The sequence below is a fragment of the Fusarium subglutinans genome, assembly GCF_013396075.1.
Source record: "Fusarium subglutinans strain NRRL 66333 chromosome Unknown NRRL66333_c0000330, whole genome shotgun sequence".
NCBI classification, from domain to species: domain Eukaryota; kingdom Fungi; phylum Ascomycota; class Sordariomycetes; order Hypocreales; family Nectriaceae; genus Fusarium; species Fusarium subglutinans.
In genome coordinates, this window is record NW_023502393.1 from 13,812 (window position 1) to 37,352 (window position 23,541).

At 47.6% G+C, this 23,541-nt stretch overlaps 7 protein-coding genes across 7 annotated transcripts; 4 read left to right on the top strand and 3 right to left on the bottom strand.

Moving 5' to 3' along the window:
- Positions 1–688: 688 nt before the first annotated feature.
- Positions 689–1,890, bottom strand: FSUBG_13318 (uncharacterized protein; the record flags this gene model as incomplete). Its single annotated transcript, XM_036678196.1, has 4 exons — positions 689–863; positions 919–1,273; positions 1,323–1,413; positions 1,465–1,890. The coding sequence occupies 4 exons, from the start codon at positions 1,888–1,890 to the stop codon at positions 689–691; spliced, it is 1,047 nt and encodes a 348-aa protein (XP_036531213.1).
- Positions 1,891–3,152: 1,262 nt separating this feature from the next.
- On the top strand, positions 3,153–4,463 carry FSUBG_13319 (uncharacterized protein; the record flags this gene model as incomplete). The annotated part of the gene is made up of 1 exon (XM_036678197.1): positions 3,153–4,463. The coding sequence occupies one exon, from the start codon at positions 3,153–3,155 to the stop codon at positions 4,461–4,463; it is 1,311 nt and encodes a 436-aa protein (XP_036531214.1).
- A 368-nt stretch (positions 4,464–4,831) lies between these two features.
- On the bottom strand, positions 4,832–6,610 carry FSUBG_13320 (glucan 1 6-alpha-glucosidase; the record flags this gene model as incomplete). The annotated part of the gene is made up of 1 exon (XM_036678199.1): positions 4,832–6,610. The coding sequence occupies one exon, from the start codon at positions 6,608–6,610 to the stop codon at positions 4,832–4,834; it is 1,779 nt and encodes a 592-aa protein (XP_036531215.1).
- A 787-nt stretch (positions 6,611–7,397) lies between these two features.
- Positions 7,398–9,041, top strand: FSUBG_13321 (major facilitator superfamily transporter; the record flags this gene model as incomplete). The annotated part of the gene is made up of 1 exon (XM_036678200.1): positions 7,398–9,041. The coding sequence occupies one exon, from the start codon at positions 7,398–7,400 to the stop codon at positions 9,039–9,041; it is 1,644 nt and encodes a 547-aa protein (XP_036531216.1).
- Positions 9,042–9,457: 416 nt separating this feature from the next.
- On the top strand, positions 9,458–11,002 carry FSUBG_13322 (transcription activator; the record flags this gene model as incomplete). Its single annotated transcript, XM_036678201.1, has 1 exon — positions 9,458–11,002. The coding sequence occupies one exon, from the start codon at positions 9,458–9,460 to the stop codon at positions 11,000–11,002; it is 1,545 nt and encodes a 514-aa protein (XP_036531217.1).
- Positions 11,003–14,210: 3,208 nt separating this feature from the next.
- On the bottom strand, positions 14,211–18,361 carry FSUBG_13323 (6-hydroxy-d-nicotine oxidase; the record flags this gene model as incomplete). Its single annotated transcript, XM_036678202.1, has 11 exons — positions 14,211–14,959; positions 15,015–15,324; positions 15,367–15,626; positions 15,774–15,892; positions 16,518–16,525; positions 16,619–17,108; positions 17,157–17,570; positions 17,635–17,872; positions 17,919–17,945; positions 17,991–18,222; positions 18,284–18,361. 11 exons carry the CDS (start codon positions 18,359–18,361, stop codon positions 14,211–14,213), a joined length of 2,925 nt encoding a protein of 974 aa, XP_036531218.1.
- Positions 18,362–19,544: 1,183 nt separating this feature from the next.
- FSUBG_13324 (uncharacterized protein) lies at positions 19,545–22,472 on the top strand (the record flags this gene model as incomplete). Its single annotated transcript, XM_036678203.1, has 5 exons — positions 19,545–19,752; positions 19,799–19,818; positions 19,863–20,841; positions 21,044–21,637; positions 21,682–22,472. 5 exons carry the CDS (start codon positions 19,545–19,547, stop codon positions 22,470–22,472), a joined length of 2,592 nt encoding a protein of 863 aa, XP_036531219.1.
- Between the last annotated feature and the right edge of the window lie 1,069 nt (positions 22,473–23,541).

Consider the following 23,541-nt stretch of genomic DNA (forward strand, 5'->3'; position numbering starts at 1 on the left):
AATGTCTCAGTGATAAGACCGCTTTTCCCAATTATCCTCGTATCAGTTTCCTTGGCAAGGGGTAATGAAAACTCGAACTGGATAATGCTCGCGTCGGGGAATATGCACGTCCTGAATGCAGATCCCAGCTTCTACATGACCTTATGCGCGATTTATTCTAGAATTCTTCTTCGCGTTTCATCAGCGCATATTAACCGCTGGTTTCATGATTGGATTCCTTCGGGTCAACGGCGGGATTGTCGGGATATGTGTGTATATCACTGAAGATTATAAAGTCTAGACAGGCGAAAGTGCGACAAATCGTACGTGAAGTGGTCTGCTTAGGCCTAGCGGCATGAGTACATGCGAATATCCGTACTTGGAATGTCAAGGCAGAAATTATCCCTGGTGGAGAGATCGCCCGCGCGAGCGAGCGAGAAAAGGCCCTCCGCCAGGAGCCCCCGGAGGGATATCCATCATTTTGTGGTAGACAATTAAATCGGCAAATCAAGACTCATCAGATACTTCAGAAGGTCAGGGTATCTTCAATATTAGGATACATATAATAGGTAGTCGATCACGGAAGGATGGTTATTGGCGCTGGCAGTATCTCATCAAGCAGTCTTTGATTCCCCTATTTATACATCGGTGAGACAGTCTGTGGTGGAGTACTCTTAGGCCGTCCATGAGATCCAACAGCGAATACGGGCTAGAGCTTGATGATGACCTTTCCTACGTGTTTGCCGGAGTAGAGATAGTCAAAAGCTGCTGGCGAGTCTTCGAACGAGAAGACCCGGTCCACGAGCGGAGCAAGGGAGACCTTGTTCTCTTGCAAGAACTTATTCAGGCTCAAATAATCCTCCTTAGAGCCAGTGGCAATACCCCTAAAACGTCTGCTGTCAGTGCACGTTCCCAGGTTCAAAGATGCTATTAACTTACTTAATTCGAGCAGACTTGCCCATCAGTGCCATGATAGCAGCAGGTTGCCAATCACCACCGGTTCCATCTAGAAAACCGACCAAGGATACAGTGCCGCCGCGTTGGCGCAAGAAGCTGATATCCTGGGGGATAGATGCTGGGCCGGTGTTGTTAACAACAAAATCAACGCCCCGGCCATCTGTCAGCCGACTGACTTCCGATACTTGGTCTTGAGTAGTTTTGTAGTTGATACCACGGACCTGAGAGCCTAGTTTCTTGATTGCTGCAAGCTTCTCATCGGATGAAGATGTGATGATTGGTTGGATGCCCGCCGCAACACATATCAGCAGAGCAGACATGCTGACACCTCCAGTGCCTGTTTCATGTTTTGAGTATTGTGGACTCGTGATTGATGTGAATCATACCTTGCAACAGGGCGCTACGAGCCTTGGATCCCGTCATCAGGCCGTCGAGAGAGTTCCAGGCCGTGACACCAGCGCAGGTGATGGTAGCCGCCTTGATGAACGGGTGTTAGCAGGTGGGACTCTGGGGCTTACTATCTCTTACTTCTTCCCATGGAAGGTACTTGGGTAGCTGGACCAGGTACTTGTCCTGATAAATAGCGTATTCGCGGAGAACTCCAGCGGTGTCTCCTCCGAGGGCACAAGAAGATTTATTATCAAAGCCTGTCATGTTATTTAGATCGAATATGACCGATACATGATCTCCGGTAGAAAAGTCTTTGACCGCCGATCCAATTGCGACAACCTCTGCGGCAGCGTCGGAGCATGGAATGCCTTGCTCTTCTACTTCCACTGGATACCGGCCGTTCAGCATAGCAACATCGCGGAAGTTGAGAGACACGGCGTGGATCTTGATCAACACATCATTTGGTCCAAGCCCTCGCGGTACCTTTTCAGTAGACGGTTCAATGGTCCTCGGAAGTTCGCCTGTTGTGCGTCTAAACGCTTGGTAGGTTTCTGGAAGCGACATTATTATCTGGGGTCAGTAGTCAAGTAGGAGATAGCGTGTGAAAGCTAAAAATCCAGTCTCTAAATATAGACTTATATAACAATCCGCTGGGGGATTTCTTTATTAATCTCTCTCGGAGTTTGGTTAACGTTATATAATTTAAAGCGTGGCGCTGATTATAAATACGTGGCTGGTAGGGAGATCAATGCCAGCTTGCTTGCACTCGCCCCGAATTCTCCGTCATAGACTAATTGGAACAGTATGAAGTGCTCTATCTGTGGGGCTCTCTACCCGAATTATAGCTGTTCAAAGTCCGCAGCTGTGTGGAGGAATGCGTTTGTGGCGGAGTTATGAGATCATAGCATTACATATAGTTCCTAAGAATTTGTGTTACTAATTAGTCGCAATCTTTAAGAGCTTGCCGGTCATGAGTTATAACAGAATAATCATGAGTATCTGTCCATCCTAAATCTCTATATTAACAAGTTTATTACTATTTAATAATCATTCAAGGCTTTAGCTTTGATACTAAATAATGCCCACTCACTTCTCTGGGCTGACCTTAACCGGCAGAATTATGTAAATCTAATGGACATTTTCATGATTATTAATTATTCCCGACTATCAACAAACCGTAAGTCAAACGCAATATACTGGCCCTTCAATGTTAACACAATAAAGATCACAAATACTTGTTTGATCTTTTTGAAAGCCCAGAATAAAAATTATTGCCAATATTACAAGTTTTGAAAGGCATGCTATGTATTACAGTCGCATCCTGTTTTGCTGAGTTGCGTTGTTACGGCGCAAATCATCTAGACTCCGGTTAGTCCGGGCTTCCGATAGCATGTCGGGATGATCTATTTACGCCGCGGAAGGAATATTAAACTCTCTTCTATTAGTGAGCATGACCTCGTGAGCCCCCTAGCTCTAGACTCAGATATATAAAAGAAAGTTATGGAAAGTTTTGCTTATTCTTGAATAAATTCGTCTGATACACCCTATACCATCTTTAGCCTGGAGGGATAAAATCTGAAACTCTCTACGTCAGGGGGATTGCTTGGCATGAGCCAAGAGTCACTCTCATCACTTTGGCCCCCAAAAGAGGGTCCCATGTACCCTTGCGATTGGACGCTTCCAACAATTCAGCCTTGGTCTGAGCATTGTGCCTCATGGGGCAGTCAGGTGCCTCATATCATCAATTTTTGTGTGACTTCAATACATCCAAAGCTTCTTCTTAAGCTTCGACACTCCTCTTGATCTCCAACACCGTTTATCGCACAATGAACATCCATACAGCTCTCAGGTCCGGCCCATTATTGGGCATTAGCCTGGATCAAGATGCATACATTCCAGGCGATATCATCACCGGCCACGTATTTCGACAGTTTCAAACGATAAGCCCAGACGCATCTGTCAGCATTTGCATGTTTGGACGAGGGAGAACAATTGGGGTCATCGGCAACAACTCTCAAGAGTACCGAGGCCTTTTCGACCTTTGCTATCGCCCAAAGATCATCTTCCGGGGCCCTATACACATCGAGTCATCGAAACACAAACACAAATGGCCGTTTACTGTTCAACTTCAGAAATATGTCAATGATTCTACACCTTTGGGTCTCGTGAATCATATGCCACCATCATACATGCTTCGGACGAAGAATATGGCAGCGGTTATTGAGTACGTGGTCAAGGCAAAGATCACAATGACTGTTCAAGGTCATGAAGAAGTACTGGAAGCTACATTTCCTTTCAAAGTCATATGTGTCACTCCAGAATCTCCAATTGCAGACTTTCGGCTTAAACGATATTACTACGAGCGTACAGTTTCTAACCATCGGCTTATTCCTGGAATGCAAGATGTCAAGGTCTCTTGGAAAGACAAGATCAAACAATCTCTCCATAGTTCGAAGGATCCCACGTTGACGTTCAACCTTTTCGTTGAAGTGCCGAAGGTCGTTCAGCTGGATAACCCAACACCGATACCATTGAAGCTCCTGGTGTCGCCGAACTGGGAAGAAACGAGCGATGCTATTCGAGATGAAGTACAGGACGTCAAGCTCGTGTCGGCACACGTCAGTGTAATCACGATTACGACGATTATCTGTCATGCGGGGTTACAGATACCAGAAAGCACAGAGGTCGACCTTGGACTCAGCCAGGCTATCATACAGCGTAGCGATACAATACGGATCCCATTCACAGCCGATTCTCAACCCATAGATATTGGAGAAATAACTAACCTGCGCATTGGCCAGAAAACAGGCTACCCCCGACGGTGGACATCTGTGCAATCCGAGTTCACGCACTCATTCCAGATATACAACATCCGTGTTTCGCATCAACTGAAATGGTCAGTACAAGGAGAAATCGCAGGCGAAAGATTCAAGACTGAAGGAAAATCTGATTTGCTCATATTGAAGCCGAGCGACGATAGGCCGGAATCGCAAGATGTTGTTCTGGAGGCTGGAGAGAGGATACCGCTGCGTCAAGATTCATCGTGGATTAGGCCGCCTGCTGAAGAACAGCTACCAAGCTTTTTGGATGCGCAGATGGATGAGAGAGTTACAGGGATAGCTCATAGCCGAGAATGATGGGAGCAGGAGATCGATGGCGGTGGCGCAAGCCTTTGATGAGATTGGTTGGAGGATTTACTGGCTCGATTTCACAAAGCTTGGGAACAACCTTGGTCTGCAGGTGGATGGGTCCTGTAATGAGACTAGGGGGGTAAAGGAAACTCAGGACCTTGATTTTAAATGGTCACTCGCCTTGGGTAATTAGTATGAGTTAGGAACTTAGGATACCTTTTGCTGAGTTTATCTTGATACCCCATATGAGGGTCCCACGTTTTCTCGCTCCCCATGACTATTTATAGGCTCAATGTATAACGATGACGAAGACAAAATTTGACGATGCACCTAAGAGTAACTTCAAACGCTTATTATTTATGTCTATGCCATGCTTAAGTAACCAAGTAAACCCTTCCTTCAAACGGCGACAAGACACCAGTCTGCTCCTTTCCAGCATGTGTCGACATAATAGGCACCAACTTGACTTCTTGCCCACCAACACCAAGCTCTTCACCCGTCAGGGGACTCAACGTCTTCTCCTCAGTAGTAAAGTTCAAAACAACCACAACCTTGGAACCGTCAACCTGAGACTCCTTGACAAAAGCATAAACGTCAGGGTCTTCCCTTCTAAGAAGCTTATAATCTCCATATACCATCAGATCAGAGAACTCCTTTCGGAAATGTAGTGCTTTCTTCCAAAATGATAGCACGCTGTTTGGATCTTCTAGCTGAGATGCTACGTTGATTTCGCGTGATAGAGGATGGGCTTGCATCCATGGTTCTTTGGCAGTTTCGCCTACTGCTTCAGAAAAACCGCCGTTCTTGGCGTCACTCCAGCAGATAGGGATACGAGCGTGATCTCGAGCTAGGTGCTGAAGAGCATTGAAGGCCTTGTCGATATCTTGTTCATCGTTTGATCGCTCCTTGACTATATCGAGGAACTGGTAACTCTCGATATCGACGTAGTTCTCTAATGGGTAGCTATCCTTCGGGGCATTGACGGACCCGATTTCTTGGCCTTGGTAGACATATTGCGTACCGCTCAGACAAGACTGCAGCAAGGCAAGAAGCTTGGCACCTGCGACTCGGTATTCTGGACTGTCGTTTGTAAAGCGTGATACAGAACGCGCTTGATCGTGGTTCTCCATAAACACAGTCGTCCAAGCATCAGTTCCCTGAATCAAACTCTGCGTTCTACCAAAAGCGTCTTTCAGCTGAGGAAGCGTATAATTCTTTGGTGTCGTCTCGTACTTGTGTGTCTTGCCAAACCCGATATCCACGACATCAAACTGGAATACCATGTTGAGCTGCTTCTCCTTGGCGCTGACATATCGAAGGACCTTTTCCAGATCCGGGGTATGAGGCAGCTCTCCGACAGTGATAGCTCCATATCGCTCAAGAATCTCGTTCATCTCGCCGAGAAACTCGTGCATTCGGGGTCCATTGCAGTAAAGAAGACCTGCAGGTTGGTATTTCGCTTTGGGGTCGGTGATTGGCGCGTCGGGAAAGTCTTGGAGTTTGGAGTACATATTGACGGTGTCGACTCTAAAGCCATCGACGCCTCGGTCGAGCCAAAACTCCATTGAGGAAGCATAAATGGCCCGACGCGTCTCTGGGTTCTCCCAATTGAGATCGGGCTGTTCTTTCGCAAAGAGGTGTAGGTAATACTCCCCCGTTGTCTCGTCCCACTCCCAAACACTACCGCCACCGAAGTTGGAGCGCCAGTTATTTGGGGGAAGACGTTGGCCGTCTGGGGAGTACTTGGCAGGTCTCCAAATATACCAATCACGCTTGGGGCTATCTTTGCTGCGTCTTGACTCTTCGAACCAAGCGTGTTTGTCAGAAGTATGGTTAATCACAAGATCAAGCATAATCTTCATGCCCTTTTCGTGTGTCTTGCGGATCAACTCTTCCATGTCTTGGAGGGTACCGTATGGAGCGTAGACATCTTCGTAATTGGAGATATCATAGCCCATGTCGACCTGCGGGCTGTCGTACATGGGACATACCCAGATGACATCAACGCCTAGGCTGGCGATGTAGTCTAGCTTGGATATAATGCCCTGGAGATCACCCATGCCATCGCCGTTGGAGTCGCAGAACGATGCAGGGTAGATCTGGTAGATGATGGCCTGCTTCCACCATTGCTTTGAGCGTCTGCTGACAGTCATTGTGAAGATGCAATAAATGAAAAATGATTTAATTCAGGGCCTGTTTCATGCAAAGAGAGAACGATCCGAGTAGATTTAAATATTGTCTGATGGTAATTCACCCGCATTCATCTTCCCCAGGTCACGATGGTCTCTTCCCCCGCACCATTCGCTCGGACCGACGAGACATTTCCGCCTGCAATGCAACCCATCCTCGTCTCAAAGTCAATGGAGTCTCCGCCTCCAACACCATTGGTCCAACCTCGGACCGACGACATGGCTGAATCTTGATTGGCCCTTGACCGGACCGACGAGAACCCCAGAGACTAATCTCTGGTCTTCATTTCTCAATGGTTCACGAGCGTCTGCTGATCTCCGCCACTTTTGGTGTCTCAGTGGTCAATGCTCGGTCCGATGAGCGAACCCCAGATTTGCATGATTGTCTCCCCATGGGGGGAGGTGATACAAGGAGTAGATCCCCAGAGTCAGGCCAGAGAGTCAAACCTCCAAATGTGGCTGAACGCACGGCCCGACATGGCTTCATTTGCCTTGAGTCTCTAGACCACTCTGGTCTAGCACCGGTCCTATCACGGCCAACCCCGCGAAAATTGACTCCTTGCGCTAGCAATTATGTCTAAACTTTGTACCATGACCTTATTTTTTCTCCGTCTCTTTCGCTTCTTGACAGCTTCAACTCCTTGATCATCTCCAACTATAAGATGTCGCGTGTCGCTCACTGATTCACATTCAGATCATCACTCTCATCTCATCTTCTACAGTCTACTCTTGACTGATCACTCTTCTCACAATGTCTTCTGATACCAAGGTTGACAATGGCATCGCCCCCGTCGCGGTGCCAGTCGACGCGAACGTCGCTCATGAAGCGGCTGCTGCTACTGAGGCAGAGCACAACATGGGCCTGCTACAGTCCTTCAAGCTCTACAAAAAAGCTTGTCTCTGGTCCATCTTTCTCTCCCTCTGTATTATCATGGAGGGTTTTGATGTTGTCCTCCTCAACAACCTCTTTGCCTATCCTCCCTTCCAGAAGAAGTTTGGTGTTGAGCAGCCTGACGGCACATATCAACTGACGGCTGCTTGGCAATCTGGTCTCTCCAACGGAACCCTCTGCGGTCAAATCATCGGTCTTTTCCTCAACGGTATCATCGCTGATCGCTTCGGTTATCGCAAGACCCTCATCGGTGCTCTCATTGGCTGCATCGGCTTCATCTTTATCATCTTCTTCTCCGAGACTCTTGTTCAGCTTCTCATCGGAGAGATCTTTATCGGTATTCCCTGGGGTGTTTTCCAGACCCTCACCACTACCTACGCCTCTGAGGTCTGCCCTACTCATCTCCGCGCTTATCTTACCACCTACGTCAACCTTTGCTGGGTTCTCGGCCAGTTCATCGCTTCTGGTGTCCTGCGCGCCATGGTGACTCGCGATGACGAGCTTGGATACAAGATTCCCTTTGCTTTGCAGTGGATGTGGCCTGTTCCTCTCATCATCGGAATCTACCTCGCTCCCGAGTCTCCCTGGTGGCTCGTTCGTCGCGGCCGTATCGAAGAGGCCAAGAGATCACTTGAGCGTCTTACCGTCCGCAACAGCAATGTCGACTTTAAGCCGGATGAGACCATCTCTATGATGGTTCACACCAACGAGATGGAAAAGGAAGCTCAGTCTGGTACCTCGTACTTTGACCTCTTCAAGGGTGTCAGTCTTCGCCGAACTGAGATTGTCTGTGTTACTTGGATGATTCAGACTCTCTGCGGTGCTACCTTTATGGGTTACTCTACCTACTTCTACCAGCAGGCCGGCATGGCTGTTGAGAACAGCTTCTCCATGTCTCTCGGTCAGTACGCCATTGGCGCTGTCGGTACTGTCTTTTCCTGGTTCCTTATGGGCTGGTTCGGTCGCCGAACCCTCTACCTCTATGGACAGCTTGCCATGTGCGTCTTCCTCTTGACCATCGGCTGTGTCGCCTTTGCTGGCCGTGACAACGTCGCCGCTCAATGGACCATCGGGTCTCTTCTTCTCATCTACACCTTCACCTACGATTCGACCGTCGGACCCGTCTGCTACTCTCTCGTCGCCGAGTTGTCCTCCACCCGTCTCCGAACCAAGACTGTTGTCCTCGCCCGAAACACATATAATATTGTCGGAATCATGACAAACATCATCACTCCTCGCATGTTGAACCCTTCTGCTTGGAACTGGGGTGCCAAGGCCGGTTTCTTCTGGGCTGGAACCTGCTTCCTCTGTGCTGTCTGGACCTATTTCCGCCTTCCTGAGCCCAAGGGCCGAACCTATGGTGAGCTCGATGTTCTCTTTGAGCGTGGAGTTCCTGCTCGCCAGTTCAAGACTACTGAGATTGAGCGTCTTGATGCCGAGTTCCAGACCAAGGAAAAGGCTAGTGCTATGTATGTTGAAAAGGTGAACAGCAGTGCTTCCTAGGTTGCTGAATGAGATAAAATTGTCATGTATTGTTTTAGAATATCTATCATAGCGTTAATTTGTTAGTACGAGAAGAGATGAAGTGTTCAATACCTCTCCCATTGTGTTGCATACTGTGCAACATGTGAGCATCAACTGTCAGGGCCATCAACTCAAAATCACATTCTTATAAACTCATCTCGGGCAGTATACCAGCTGCCAATACAATGGCCCAAGACAAGCTTTCGGCCTGTCTGTTGTGACGTGTAAATACCGACACTACCCCAGTAATTCTCCAGTTGAGGCTTGGCTCTAGACTCAGCTCGTCTGCATGTGGCGATGTGGGGTTCTACCAACAGCCTCCCTTAGCGTGATAAATCTCGTGCCTCTCGACTCCGCATCTCGTCTCGATCACTTCATTCCTCAATCAACAAGCAATGACGGGAAGAATCTCAAAAGCCTGCGATCCATGTCGCGTTCGCAAAGTAAAATGCAGCGGCTCAGTCCCTTGTTCGCAGTGTGGCCACCTCAACCTCGCATGCGTCTACTCCGCTGCAACCTCCAAGCGAAGACCTACCGTGCGAGGCCGATTGGTAGCGCAGATTCGAGAGGGGACGAGGCCTGACGATGCAAGGTCCAATTCGGCTTCTCCACAGACTGATGATCCTTCACCTGTCGCTTATAATGCGATACCGACGAGTATTGGGTCGGCGTATTCCGCAGACTTTTTTCTCAATCTGTTGCTCGAATATGAGCGCGTTGTTTTTCCTGTCAATCCGATTCTTCTCCCTTCAGAAATCGTGGCTGCAATTGAGAGGATGGATCAAAGCTTTGAGGATGCGGCGCTTGTCTACGCATACGCTGCTGTCACTATCAATCTGACGCAGACATCTTGGGATTCAGAGGGCGAAGCACCTGTTAGAATCACAGAGCTCATGAACCTGAGCTTCAAAGCGCATAGACAGTCTGAGATGGGCATTGGCATTCTGGGGAGATTACCAGTGACAGTCAAACGCATTGTCACATGCGTATTCCTGGAGATCTGTTTCATGGCCTTCAAGCGATTCGACCGCAGTTTTGTCATTCTCCGAGAAGCCATTGCGATGATTCAAATGCTCGACCTAGATCGATACAAGGATGCCTCACTGACCGACCACGAACTAGCCACACGACAACGTCTGTACTGCGAGATTTCCATCCACGAACGTTTCCTTACCATAGTAGCTGGCCATCCCGCAATTCTTCCTCATCTCAGCCCAAGTGTCCTGGCCACAGACCATGAACTTCCTCCCCACGTCAATCAAGGCTTCAATCGGCTGATTGAGTTGTTCCGCGTCTTGGATGATACGTTTCTGGCTCACTGGCGAGCTCAACAGGATCCACAGGCTACGGCTCCAGAAATGACTGCTGCGTGGATTGAGCATAAACAAGCTCAGCTTGACCAGGATGAGTTTGATGCTGCGGAAACTGACAACGCGTTGGTGTCGAGTGGCTGGGGTTTGACAGAACTTCAGCATGTTGACCTGTTCATCACGCGATTATGGATGAGAATTTTGGTATGGCAGCTTGCATTATCTCAAGGCCTTTTACAGTCTGCAGTACCGCAAAACTCTCACGAGGGTTTCTCGATGCATTTCCCCGCCCAGCGATTATCCACCCAATTACGCAATGTGGTCCTTCGATTGGAGAGGGTTGAGAGTATTGGATTACATGGATCCGGGATTCTGCAGAAGCTGTTTGAGATTACGAGCACCGTGGCTGATGTGTTGGCCCTTCCAATTGGCCCAGGCGAAGAACAAGATGCTGAAGCGAGAGTTGAGGACTTTTTATTCCTTGTAACGTTTTTGTTGAGCTTTGATAGGATTCATCAGAACCAGAGGGAGTACTTGAAGGAGAAGTTGAGTGCACTTCAGAGGGAACAGTCTGGGTTTCAGAATCTGGCTACGTATAACCCGGACGGATGGTGTGATCAGCAGCAGTAGCATATAGGGCAACCAAGGATTTAATATCCGAATCTCAAAGAGGTAAATCACACGCCAAAATGAACATAAGGGACCCATTCGACATGCCCTCGTCATCGCACGAGCGGAGCGAGAGAGAGCCCTCCGCTAGGAGCCCCCGGAGGGATATTTATCATATAGCGATATATTGTCCTATACTCTTCTGGTTATATCGGCTAACTGCTTATGAGCCTCTGCTTTAATTATATACTCTCTACTATCTAGGGGACAAATAACATTCCGGTTTATAAGTAACTTCTCTTTTATATAGGATAAAGATTGTAATCATAGAGTAATGCTTATTTATAAAGATACCGTCGTGATCTTGATGGTGTTATCAACAGCAATAGTATGAGACTAGGGATAACGGCCGCTTATAAAGTTAAGCTTTAGGCTGCAAACACAGGCGTTGAATGACAACACGATATCTTTTTATCCCGATATAAGCTTTTGCCCGGAAGCTTTCACTATGATCAATAAATCTTAATGCAGGCCCTAGGGCATTGATACGGTACCCTCAATACCTTGTCCATCACCGATTCAGCCGGGGAGAGCATTGGAAGTCCCCAGGGTCAAATTTGGTTGGGCTTTGTTTCCGGATCGTGAGACTCATTCAACGTCAAATCCGTGACGACCCATTCATCCGGGATGTGTATGTGGCTGATGTCGATATCGTTGAAAAGACTGCCCGTATCAAATGGCCCCACTGTTGATAATGAATCGTCAAAAGTCGGTATCGCCATAGGGTTCAGGCCAAAGTCTGGGGCTAGGTCCCAGGATTCTATTAGACTTTGTGGACCTTGTAAGAAAGTTTCTGGTAAAGAATCCAGTACTAAAGGGTTCCATGAACTCGGTATACCATGATTCAGAGTCGAGATTGGTTCGATGGCTTCGGTAGTATTATGAGAGGGTGTCGAATCCGGGGCACAGCATGAGCGAGCTGTTGTCGGGGAAGTCTCTATAGTCCTGTCCCCAGGTTCAGAAGGCGACAAGGCAGCTGACGGTGTTGAGCTTTTGTCTGTAGAGAGCGGCGACTGAATGCCCTTTTTATTTCTACGACCTGTCTTATGTGCACATGTGCAAGTCTCGCCCTCATCGCAGCAGCATCGCTCTGAGACGGAACACAGTCAGCATAAACTTTGATGAGATAGGCCAGAAGGGAGCAAACCTTGTCCAAACTGCTTCAGCATGGCCTGGTGAGATGCCGATGCGCATTTGCATTCAGTGTGAACAGATCGGGAGTTGCGCAGGGTCCTACAGTGGTTGCACTGAGAGACCGGACGTCCTTTTCTGCTGACTCTGAGAAGCGGACGGTCTGTCCCGTGTTATCATGAGTTTGTGTCACGGAGGGTGATCCCTGCCATCACAGGGTACTCACCAGTATGCTGGCATTTAGCGACACGGTGGCCGCGGATACAGCTTTCGCAGGCCAGCTTCTCTACGTTAGAAGTCATCCCGAGAGAAGTCTCATGAGAAATAGTATAATAAACCACGGAAAGATAAAAGTCAAGTATGACAAAGCCTGGAGAAAAGAATGAAGTGGAGATGAATTTCGGAAACGACAGATGGAAAAGTAAAGTGGGTAACCAACGTACATTCGGTACCGGGGGTACGGATATGCGGTTAAAGAGTACAGGCTGCAGGGGCTAGAAATGTACTATTGTGGTCCCGTACTGTACAAAGGCTGCTACTGAAGATCTAAGAGGTTAAAAAGAGGTTATTCCTACCTTTTGAGATATCCTGATTTGTTGCAAGTGGTCTTGAGGTAGGTATCTCTTAACGTACTGTACTTGCTACTTAGCTGTAAGTCCCTCCAATTAGAGGTACCGGCACGTAGTGATCTACAATGCACGATACATTTCTAGCCCCTGCAGCCTGTACACAAAATAGCCAATTATAACCATTTTTCACAAGCGATAAGCGATAAGCCAGTGAAAAGTGGGGGGGGTATGGAGTGGGAGACATATTTACTGGCCAAGTTAATTACTTATAAATATCTATTGCCCTACTAGATATTAATCTGGATAATTATTTATCAAATATAGCTTATAAACATCCTCAATCCTTGATGAATTTAGATTTATAGGTAACGGAAGCGGTGTTTTGTAGGTACAGTTATTATTAGCGCTAGAGTTCCGAATCTTCGACTGACAAGCAGCTTGTAGTGCGGGGCAGTAAAACACGTTAGCCACATCAGCTACGCCTTAGACTAGGTGCCAAAACATACGATCTTGTTGTGTTCTAGACTCAATTTCTAGTATGTGTAGTATATTAGTGTTTTTAATACAGAGTAGTGGCTGGCTGAATACGATACCAGACCAGGAACCGGCTGCATCACTCTTTTGAGACAATATTGTCACATGGCAATTAGATTCAATAGCTCTATCCTAAGGTTAGGATATAAATCATCCAGACTCCCCACCATCACTTTCCATATTCCTTTGAACTTTTATCTCAAAGTTGCAGTATTACAGCACCTACATATCGCCACTACGCCTAAGCCCAAAGATGTCAAACCTATACATCCTTAATATTATTAACCAATCCGGTGAAGAAGCCGATTACTCCATTGACTGTCCGTATGAAGATTTACCCCCTGTTACGGTCCGGGACAGAGACAGCTGGATGACGGTCTTGAACCTCAACCACCACTACAGTTAGCATTGAAACACTGCTGGGCTTGTATTAAATTAGCTGACCTCTCTCCAAGTTCCCATCACTGTCTCGGTACTTCCGCAAGGCGATTCCCCATCTGTTGATTTCGTTCTTGCTAAGAATGGACAAGGTGTAAGGGGAGATATAATACACACTCCTGGAAATAAGCTGACAGCTGAGATTGGAAATAACATTGGAACTCCTTTGTAGGATTCTCTTTTACTTTATTTTAGCTAAATAAATATTAAAATTCTGATAAGAGCATTAGCCCAAGTAAAGGACTTGTATCCCAGCGTCGAGTGTAAAACCTCTAACGGTTAGCATTAAAGTATACCAGCTACCACGTGAAATTGTCAGCAGAGGAATACGACAGAGAAATTAGCCAGCAAATAAAATACTAAGAAATGTTTCTATGAGGTTATAATTGAGAAAAGGGAATTAAAAAGGTAAAGGTAGAGGCTTTCCATAGTAGAGCTCTCGCAATAGTTCTGTCTGCCATCTATGTCGTCTTTCGTCCAATGGTTCTCATCGATGCTTACAGATAAGGCGACACGTCAAGCGCTTCAGTAACCTCACGAGCACCTCGAATGCCAGATGTAATAGCCCCTTCCATGTCCCCCTTCCAAACAATATAGGTCTCCTTTCCGATAAAGTGAATGTTCTCGAAGGGATCACGGATAGATCTTCCGGCACCAGTCAGCAGTCCAGGCTCCATCACTGGGCTAGGTCCACCAAGAAACCAAGAATCCTTGAGCCAGTCCTTCTCAATGATGTTAATAGGCTCAGGGACTTTGTCGACAACTGTACTAAAAGCGTTGTTGAACTGCTTCATCACTACGTCCTTGCGCTCCTGCTCTGACAGCTGAGACCACTTTCGTCCGGGTTGGCCTACATGGAAGCAAGTAATGCTGTACTGCTTATCCTCAGGAACACAGGTATCTCGAGTAAATGAGATGAGGCCATCAATTGACGTCAGTACACCAGAGAGATTGGAATTACGCCACCAGGGTTCATCAAATACCAAGATAGACTTTGAGTGATAGCCGAGTTGAGTAGAGTGAGCAAGCTCTTTCTTTGCTGCCGGTAGGTGAGGCTCAAGGTCGATCTTGGGATATAGAGATGTCGGAACTGAAAGAATTACTTTCTGAGAATGGTATTTGTAACCGCTCTTCGTTTTAATAATACAGTCATTCTTATCTTGGATAATCTTGACCACCGGAGAGTTGAGTTTGATCTTCTTCCTGTCGAGCTTCGCAGCTAGCTTGATTGCAAACATCTCATTACCTGGTCTTTTAGCTCAAGTTCAAGTCGGATGCAAGGGACTCGCCCTGGCGATTACGCAGGTATTGGCCGCCATCCTTTGTGTCAGATGATATGTTTGCAGGACCAGTTCCGCTCCTGATGTAGTTGTTGAGAAACAAGGCACTGAGTTCATCTGCTTCAACACCAAGAAGATCTCGCGCTAACATAGTCACAAGAACCGTCGCGATGCCTTCTCCAAGTTCTTCATTCGCAAACTTCAAAGCTGTCATCGAGTCAAGCTTCTCAGCGTCAGGCCCGAGGTGGGGATGTTCAAGGTTGGACCGATCAACATATTCTTGCAACTTGGTCATGATTGCGAGAATCTCGGCGAGTTGCTCGTCCGTAAACTCCGAAGTTAGTCAAGTTCATGAGAAGTGGAGAAAACTTACATCTCCAAACTGGTCATAGGGAATGGCATGCGTCGTTCCGTTCGACTTGTCAAGTGACAGCCCTTCGGTGCGCTGGACGATACGGTCGAAGCCGAATTCTTGGGCTAATGCGTACATCTCTTCCTGGTTGCTGTCATTTATCCAGGCGGCACTCATGTCAACCAGTCCACCGCCGGTAGCAACTGGGACAGGGAGAGTTTTGCCACCAATCCGATCATTGGCCTCAAGGACGATGTAAGAGAGACCGGCTTTGTCGAGGTCTACAGCTGCTTAGAGGCCACTGAGACCGGCGCCGATTACAATCACGTCAACAAAGGGAGTAGAAATCATTTTATCGCGTTTTTGTTTCTATTGAACTGGACTTGTTGCAAGACTCGGGCGCTATCTACGTATATATACCTACACACACAAATCATCTCCTCCATCAATCCGTGAACTATCGGGCTGAATCCGCGAGGTTTCCGTCACCTCAATGAGAAATATGGCCGCGGCGAATCTCTTGGCAATACCGAGTTCCCCCGGTTCCCTAATCCGAGTCCCAGAAGTGCAGAATGCGAGTGATCATCATCATGCCAAGAAATCTCATGTCAGCAACTCGCTTTTTTGTTCCAATTGGGAAGTGGATTTGCCTGTACGATAACACCAATCAAAAATGCCATCCATGTTCCTCATGGCCAATCAAAATCGGGCTCCAGAAGTAATGACGAAAGTAATAGAACAATTGATAGTGGTACTTAGAACTCTAGATAACGTTAAAAACATGCTTATTACACTTTGTACAGGTAACTCCGAAGTATCTAAGTTGTACCTAGTGCGTGGGTCTATTGAATTGGAGCGATGGTAAAGTAATTCAGGTTGGATTTTCAGGGTAATACTTGTGTTACTGATGGAGTTCTAGTCTAATAAGATCTGTGAACAGGATGAGTTAACGTACTGAGTTAACCTGATTGAAGTAATGACAAGGTCGGCAAGATTGAAAATTTAACCTCGATAATAATTAGCACTTGAGCTCAAACAACTGTTGTCTGCGACTTGGCATAGCGTGTCATCACCTGCAAAGTATTGCCTTACCCTGTATCACGCTATCACCATTGGCGCTAGGACCCCTGTTGCAAGAGTTACGCGAGCTGACGCGAAGGCGCGGCACGTACCGACGGCACTGTAATTATGCGGCTCAAGAATCAATTGAAACGAATCACGCATAATGTTTGTATTCATACTACTTGGAGACTACTAATATGCTTTAAGCAACCTTCGAGATCTTGAATCCACCAGGCAGTCTAGTCTGGAACACTCCCTTGGGATCGTACTTCTTAGCAACCTTGCGAATATACTCAACATTCTTAGGTCCATAAGTAGAGAGAGGATCCTGGGTAAAGTCAGCGTAGTTGAGATACTCCCAATCGACAGCAGCACCCTGGTCGATACTGTACTGCTTCATCGTCTTGCGGAAGCGAACCATGCGCTCACGAGCAATCTTTTCCTGCTCGACGCCGTTGATCATCAGCTGGACCTGGAACATGACAGCGTTGTCTTTCTCTCGGTCAAGTCCGACGACGTTGCCGCCTCGTTCGAGGGAGTGCTTGGAGAAGATGGTGGGGATGGCCTGGAAGATGGCGTGGCAGATAAAGTCACCGTCGGGGGACTGAGCCAACCAGTCGCTGACGAACTGTTTGTGCATCTCCAGAGCCTTCTTGTACAAGCCGAGCTTGTTCTTGAAGGTGATGGCGAACCAGACGTTGCTAACGATGTCAGTATTGACTTTAGACAGCTGAGGGACTGGGACTTACCGGTATCCTGCAACAAGCTCAAGCTCAATCGTCATGTTACGATGAGTATCTTTGCGCAAGTTGGAGGTCTCATAAGGAATCTTCCAGAACTCGTCCAGGGCCTTTGGGGCGACAGCGCCAGTGGTATCCTCATACGAGACAGTGATGCCAATCTTCTTATTCTGAGGAGTATAACTCCAGAAAGGAATGACTGATCCATCCTGGTAGTTGACGATGTTATCGGTCCAGTCTTTGTAAGCCTGGACGTGCGCATCGGTTGTTTCTTCGGCCGAGTAGGTGACTAGGCCACCCCAGAGGAGAGGAGCGTCGAAGGCCTGCACGTCGAAGCGGGTGACGATGCCAAAATTGGCTGAGCCGCCCTTCAGGGCCTTCCATAGATCGGCGTTGTTGTCCTTGTTGGCATTGACGATGCGTCTAATGAAGCGTTAGCAAATGCCACTATAGTGCATGTGCGTGGCTATAGCGTGCGTGTACATACCCATCGCCGAGGACAACCTCAAAGTTGACAACCTGGTCGCACCCAAAACCCCGACGGGCAGTATAAAAGGTATTGCCACCGCCAGTCAAGAAGCCAGCGACACCGACAGTCGAAGTGCGACCGCCCGCAGCAGTAGCACCATATGGTTCAAGAGCACCGTAGACATCTCGCCAAATGGAACCGGCCTGGATCTGAGCGACCTTCGTATTCTTGACATACGTAGTCTTATTCATCAATCCTATGTGTGTTAGTTTCACGTTGAACCAATAGCAAAGACAACAAACCCATGTCAATAGTGACACCATCGTTGACTGCACGCAATTAGACAAACTCAATCAAGCGAGCATCCAACTCACTGTTATTCGCTGCCCAAACGGTATGTCCACCGCTTCGAATCGCGAAATTACACTTTGTATCGGCCGTCAAGGTCTTGATAATCGTAGATACATCCTTGGCGCTCTCGGGCTGAACGATGCAATAGGGTTCCAGCTGCGACGACACGGAAAAGTACGACTCAGTGCGGGTCTTGTAGCCGTTGCTATCGGGGTAGTAAACGTGCTTCAGACCCTTTGCTTCAAGTGAGGCACACTGAAACGCGAAAGGTCAGTGACATTGCTTTTTCTCCTGAATACGACAGAAATAGGCTTACGCAAGTCTCCATTGCGACGGCGGGTGAAGCAGCGAGGAGGGCTGATGCCCAAGCCAAGACCGAAGCACTCGTCTTCATGATTGCGATGAAACGGGATGTCACTTTGAGGGGGGGAGAGAAGATCTGAGAGGACAAGTCTGTGCGGGAACTTGGGTACTTTTTGTTGATGGGCAAGATCGTCTTGTGCAGAAGCGGCCGAGGAACTGGCGGGTTCGTGGACCCTTGTTCTTTAGGGGAAAATCACGCAGATGGAGTCGAATGCTGGGGGGCGATGGGAATGCGATTGGTTCGTCAGATGGGCTGGAGGTTGGATTTGGTAAGGGATTCATGGCATTACTCGATTATGCATGTTGGTTGATCCTGCATAGATGATCTTGATCGTTTTCGGCCATGACCCCGGGATCAACATGGGTTATCCATAGGTGAGGATGCGGGCAGGCGAGTAAGACGCAAGCATCTACCAGACACTCAGACAGTATGAAGAGCCATGTGTGAGACAGAGTTTGTTGTGCAGGTTATCTGATCGCTAATTCTCATAAAATATGAAACAACTTGACTGTTCAATTCCCATCTGGCTCTCGATTGACGAGAAGTTAGTGCTGAATCAAGCTTAAGCTCAATCGATGGTATGCCTAAAAGCTAGCTCAAAGTCTGCACCATTAGTGGATTAACGACCCAAAGTCTCGGTGAACTCGAGGTCTCCAGGGGGGAACCATTGTTCCCTCAATCAGCGGCACAGTCATTCTGCAACCCTCAGGGGATATTATCCGAGCGTTACATCGGCAGTTGGGGCTGACGGCTCGTAGTCAACTGTAAAAGGCGGGGATTAATGCCGATCTCCTGATCTCGAGTCATGGCCCTTGTTCACAGTCCGTTACAGCGCGGAATTACCGTGAGAACAGACCAGCTAGGCTTGTTATGGAAGGCCGGCATAACTAATCCTCTCCACCCGGACGGCCCGTCGAGTTTGACGTTTTATTTCTTCCCTCTAATCTCGCCTGACGTTTCCCCAATAATTAAGGTTCAACCCCGGTCAAGTCTCTGTCGTCTCTTTTCCCTCACGCAAATTCTGCCCCTTTGCGTAGTGATCATCAAATCACGTTCAGCTGTATATGAGTAGACGATGTGACTTAAAAGATTTACACGACTTGATGCCCAAGTTGACACCTAACGATTTTGCGTCTCATTATTTCCACTTCATCCCGTCATGTCGTTCTGAGTTTGCACTACGCGGGGATTCAACTCTCGATCAACTGTTACAATGTCGTTTCCTGTCGTCAATGGTGTCGAGGTTGCGGTGCCGCCTCCGTCGGGGTACAGAGTTGACTTTGAGAACCCTCTGACTGATGCGTCGATGGTGAGGAATGCGTATTGGATTTTCGGAATGGAGTTTGCGATAGCGACGGCGTTTTTGGGACAGCGGATGTATACGAATGCAGTGATTTTGCGCAAGTTCTTGATTGACGACTGTAAGTTCACCGTGTCCTTGTTCAGGATGTCACTAATTGGCTGCAGATTTAATTCTTTTCGCCTGGGTACGAGAGCCAGCCTTCTTGGATGACGTTTACTAACCATTTAGGTCCTTTCTATTGCGGCTCAATCATGTCTTCTCAATGCATATAGTCGCAAACTACTCGGCGTCCATGCATGGGAGATGCCAATCGACAGCAACACCGAGGCTAATCTACTCGTCATGTGTACAACACTGACTTATATCCCGACGACAATCCTCTCCAAGCTGACACTCTGCTTCTTCTACTATCGCCTCTCGCCGTCTCTATGGTATCAATACTCGGTCTACTTTACCGGCTTTCTCTGCAGTGCTAGCCTCGTCGGTATCTGGTTCAGTGTTCTGTTTGCGTGCAAGCCTATCGCTGCGGGATGGGATGTGAGGATGTCGGTTGGTGCCACGTGCATCAATCGCCCTCCCATCTACATCACCCAGGCTGCTTTTGGCTGCATCACTGACGTGATGTTGCTGGTGTTGCCTATCCCGACAGTCATCGGACTACAAATGTCTGCTCGCCAGAAGCTTGGTCTCGTCGGTCTCTTTGCTATCGGTTCCATCACTCTCATCACGTCCATTGTCCGACTGGTTCTTCTTCTACCCAGCTTGTCAAATCCCGATCAAAGCTGGTCGTTGGCAGAGGGTTGCCTCTGGGTGTATGTCATCTACTCTCTCTTGTGTAACCCATCTGACACAGATAGCATCATCGAAGCCAACCTTCTCATCATGTGCGGTTCACTCCCAACACTTCGTGTCTTTCTCAAGAACGTCGCCCCTCGAGTTCTCGGCGACAAGAGCACACGAAAAGGCAGTGAAGAGCAAAGTGGAAGCGCCAACTTTGGCCTCCATACCTTTGGTGGTTCAAATGGACCGCGCCGCAAGTTTGATACGCTCGTTGAGCTGGAGCATGATACTCACTTCAACAGAGTTAGCCTGCGGCCTGAGGGTATGGGTAAGACGGACGTAAACATCTACAGTGGACGGTCGGATGAGTCGTTGGAGCACAATCCCACTGGGGATAATGATAGTGAGGACGGCATACTGCAGACACGTACGACGACTGTTCAGTATACGAATATGTAGCTTACGATGGATGAAAAGTAATATTAATTCGATTGGACCCCTGATTGATTTGGCTTATCTAAAGTGGACACTTGTTCTTATCTGTTGGCGGGTCGACCTTAGATTGGCGACGTGAGGTGGGTCTAGTAGCTGAAACTCATCTTCAACCAATATTCACGATACAACCACAGCTCAATCATCAACAAACATGTCAAACACGCGCATTGAGATCGATCCGGAGGGCGATACTCTTATAATTCTCCCAGTCAAGCCTGTCTCTACCCAATCCGAGACCCCAGACTCTCCTACCGAGAAGCGTTTCCTTTGCTCCAAGAAGCATCTGACTCTTGCCTGTCGTCGGGCAGCAAAACTCTTCTCAAGTCAGTTCAAAGAGGCCTCAGTCGAGTCAGACGGCCTCCACCACTGGAAATTCGAGGGCATCTTCGACGCTGAAGCATTTGAGCTCGTTTTAAAGATCATCCATGGCAAAACACGCAATGTACCCCGCAGTGTTAAGCTGGATCTATTATCCGACATTGCGACGATTGTCGACGACTTAGAGTGTCATGAGGCTGTAGCCTTTTTCAGCACAAACTGGCTCTTTGGATGGACTGTTGAATGGCTTCAGCCTGGACAGTTGAGGGATAAGCCATTGGCTCAGGTGATTCTAGCATCGTTCGTCTTTGAGCACGCGTCGCTTTTCCAGACCTACACCAAGATGGCTATAAGGCACAACATCGATGTCGTATCGACGTATGATCTGCCAATCCGGGCAGATGTTTCTGGTATGTCAGGTTGTGCAAGGTTGTGACACCAACTGACGATTTAGATAAAATTGAAAGCACGAGAATCGACATTCTGCAGCGTCTTGTGGATGGGCTAGAAGGCCTTCAGACCAAGATCCTTGCAGACAAGGTGGGCTGCAATGAAGCGTGTCGAGCCATGCTGCTGGGAAGTCTCTTGCAAGGAGCGAAGAAGTCTGGCTTGTACCCCCACCCCCAATCGCCATTCCCTAAGCTATGCCTCGATGCTGTTCTCGCAACATTGGCCAACTTGCAGTCGCCGGCCTATTTTGGGCCGCAAAGCCAAGGTCCTCTACTCAACTATTCTGGCAGATGGAACCTTGATCCTACATCTGCGAGCCTCGTTTCTGGGGGTCTTCTTGGATATCAATCTGGTCTTGTCCAGGGTCAGCCAAAGCCTGCACCAGCTGGAACCAATACCCCTTCTGCACCAACACCTCAACAAACTGCCAGCGCCGCTGGGCTCACTCAGCCTTCCGGTGGTCTTTTCGGTCATAGGAGTGCTGCTCAAAACACCAGCACTGGGCCGTCGTTCAACTTTGGTCGCCCCTCTCACTCTTCTGGTGACCCCTCTGGTACATCTACTGCATCTCAGAACCCCAAGAGTCCTCAAGTATCTTCGCAGGCTGGGACTAAAGGTTTATTTGGTAGCATCGCGTCTAATGCCGGGACCCCTCCCTCAACGGCAGACAACCCAGAACAGCCTGGGACTATCGTTAGGCACAACTGCCGCCTGAAGGACCTTATCGAGCCCTTGGTAGTGGCAGCTGAAAAGGAAATCACAGGGCTGAAACTTGCTGACTTCCCACGGCCGTAGTGGCAAGATAGATATGTAGCGAGCGTAAGGTAGATAGAGGTAATTCATTTTTAACCTATAGCAAATGAAAAATTCCAGTTTACATTAACATTTCCCGAGGTTCCCAGATAGAGCCTAAGTTCCTTGCTGATTTAAGCTCTCAGCCACAAGTCTCGACAGCAAAAAACACCTAGCCCACTGATAGAGATAGTTCTAAAAGGGTGGAGTGCAATATGGCTATAACCTAATATAAACTGCGTACCTAACTTGCCAGTGAATTCTATATTCGAATGTGAGAATGGCTTGTAGAAAGAATCATTCTAGTTTACGTAAATGCAGCCCCATCTCTCTCAAGAGCCCAATCAACCAGAAGCTCGGGGTTATCTTCAATCTCCTTTTTGGAACCTACCAACCACTTATATTCCCTTTCGATTGCATCTGAATAACGGACCCATTTGTCGTAAAATTGACCAAGAACCTGAGGTAGCGATTTCTCAGCATCGTTCTCTTTCGCTCGATCCAAGTGATCTTTCCAATTAATGCGACGTGTGTTGATAAGGTCAAGAGCTTCACGTGATATGTTCAAGTTGTTATCTGCGTTAAACAACGGCATCTGCTCAAGAAGAAGGAGTACTCTTGACTCCATATCTCCAGCTTCAGGAAGTTGGCTAATAGGCGTGTCTTGATGGAAAGTGAATGGTTGGCCTAGGAGTGGCGAAAGGTTGCTAAGTATCTCATTAAGTAATCCTATAATCTATTTCTTTAAATACTTAGCGAGTTTTCCTTATTCTCTGGTGCTAGTAAGGCACCTATTATAGTATATCCTGTCCTGATCTTGGCCTAGTAACTTAGTTTCCCTATAGAGATAGTATCCTTAACTATTATAAAGCCCTTTAATATAAAAAGACTAAATCTCCTGCTAGCTTTTATATCCGGTGTAATATACTATATATATTAAATATAGATATTTAGTAATATTAGTCTTTAGGTTAAATGGATTTTTACTTCTTAATATACTTAAGAATCCTAGGAAATAATAATCTAAATCTATTTTAAATAAAACTTACTAATATAAGATAATAGAAAAGTT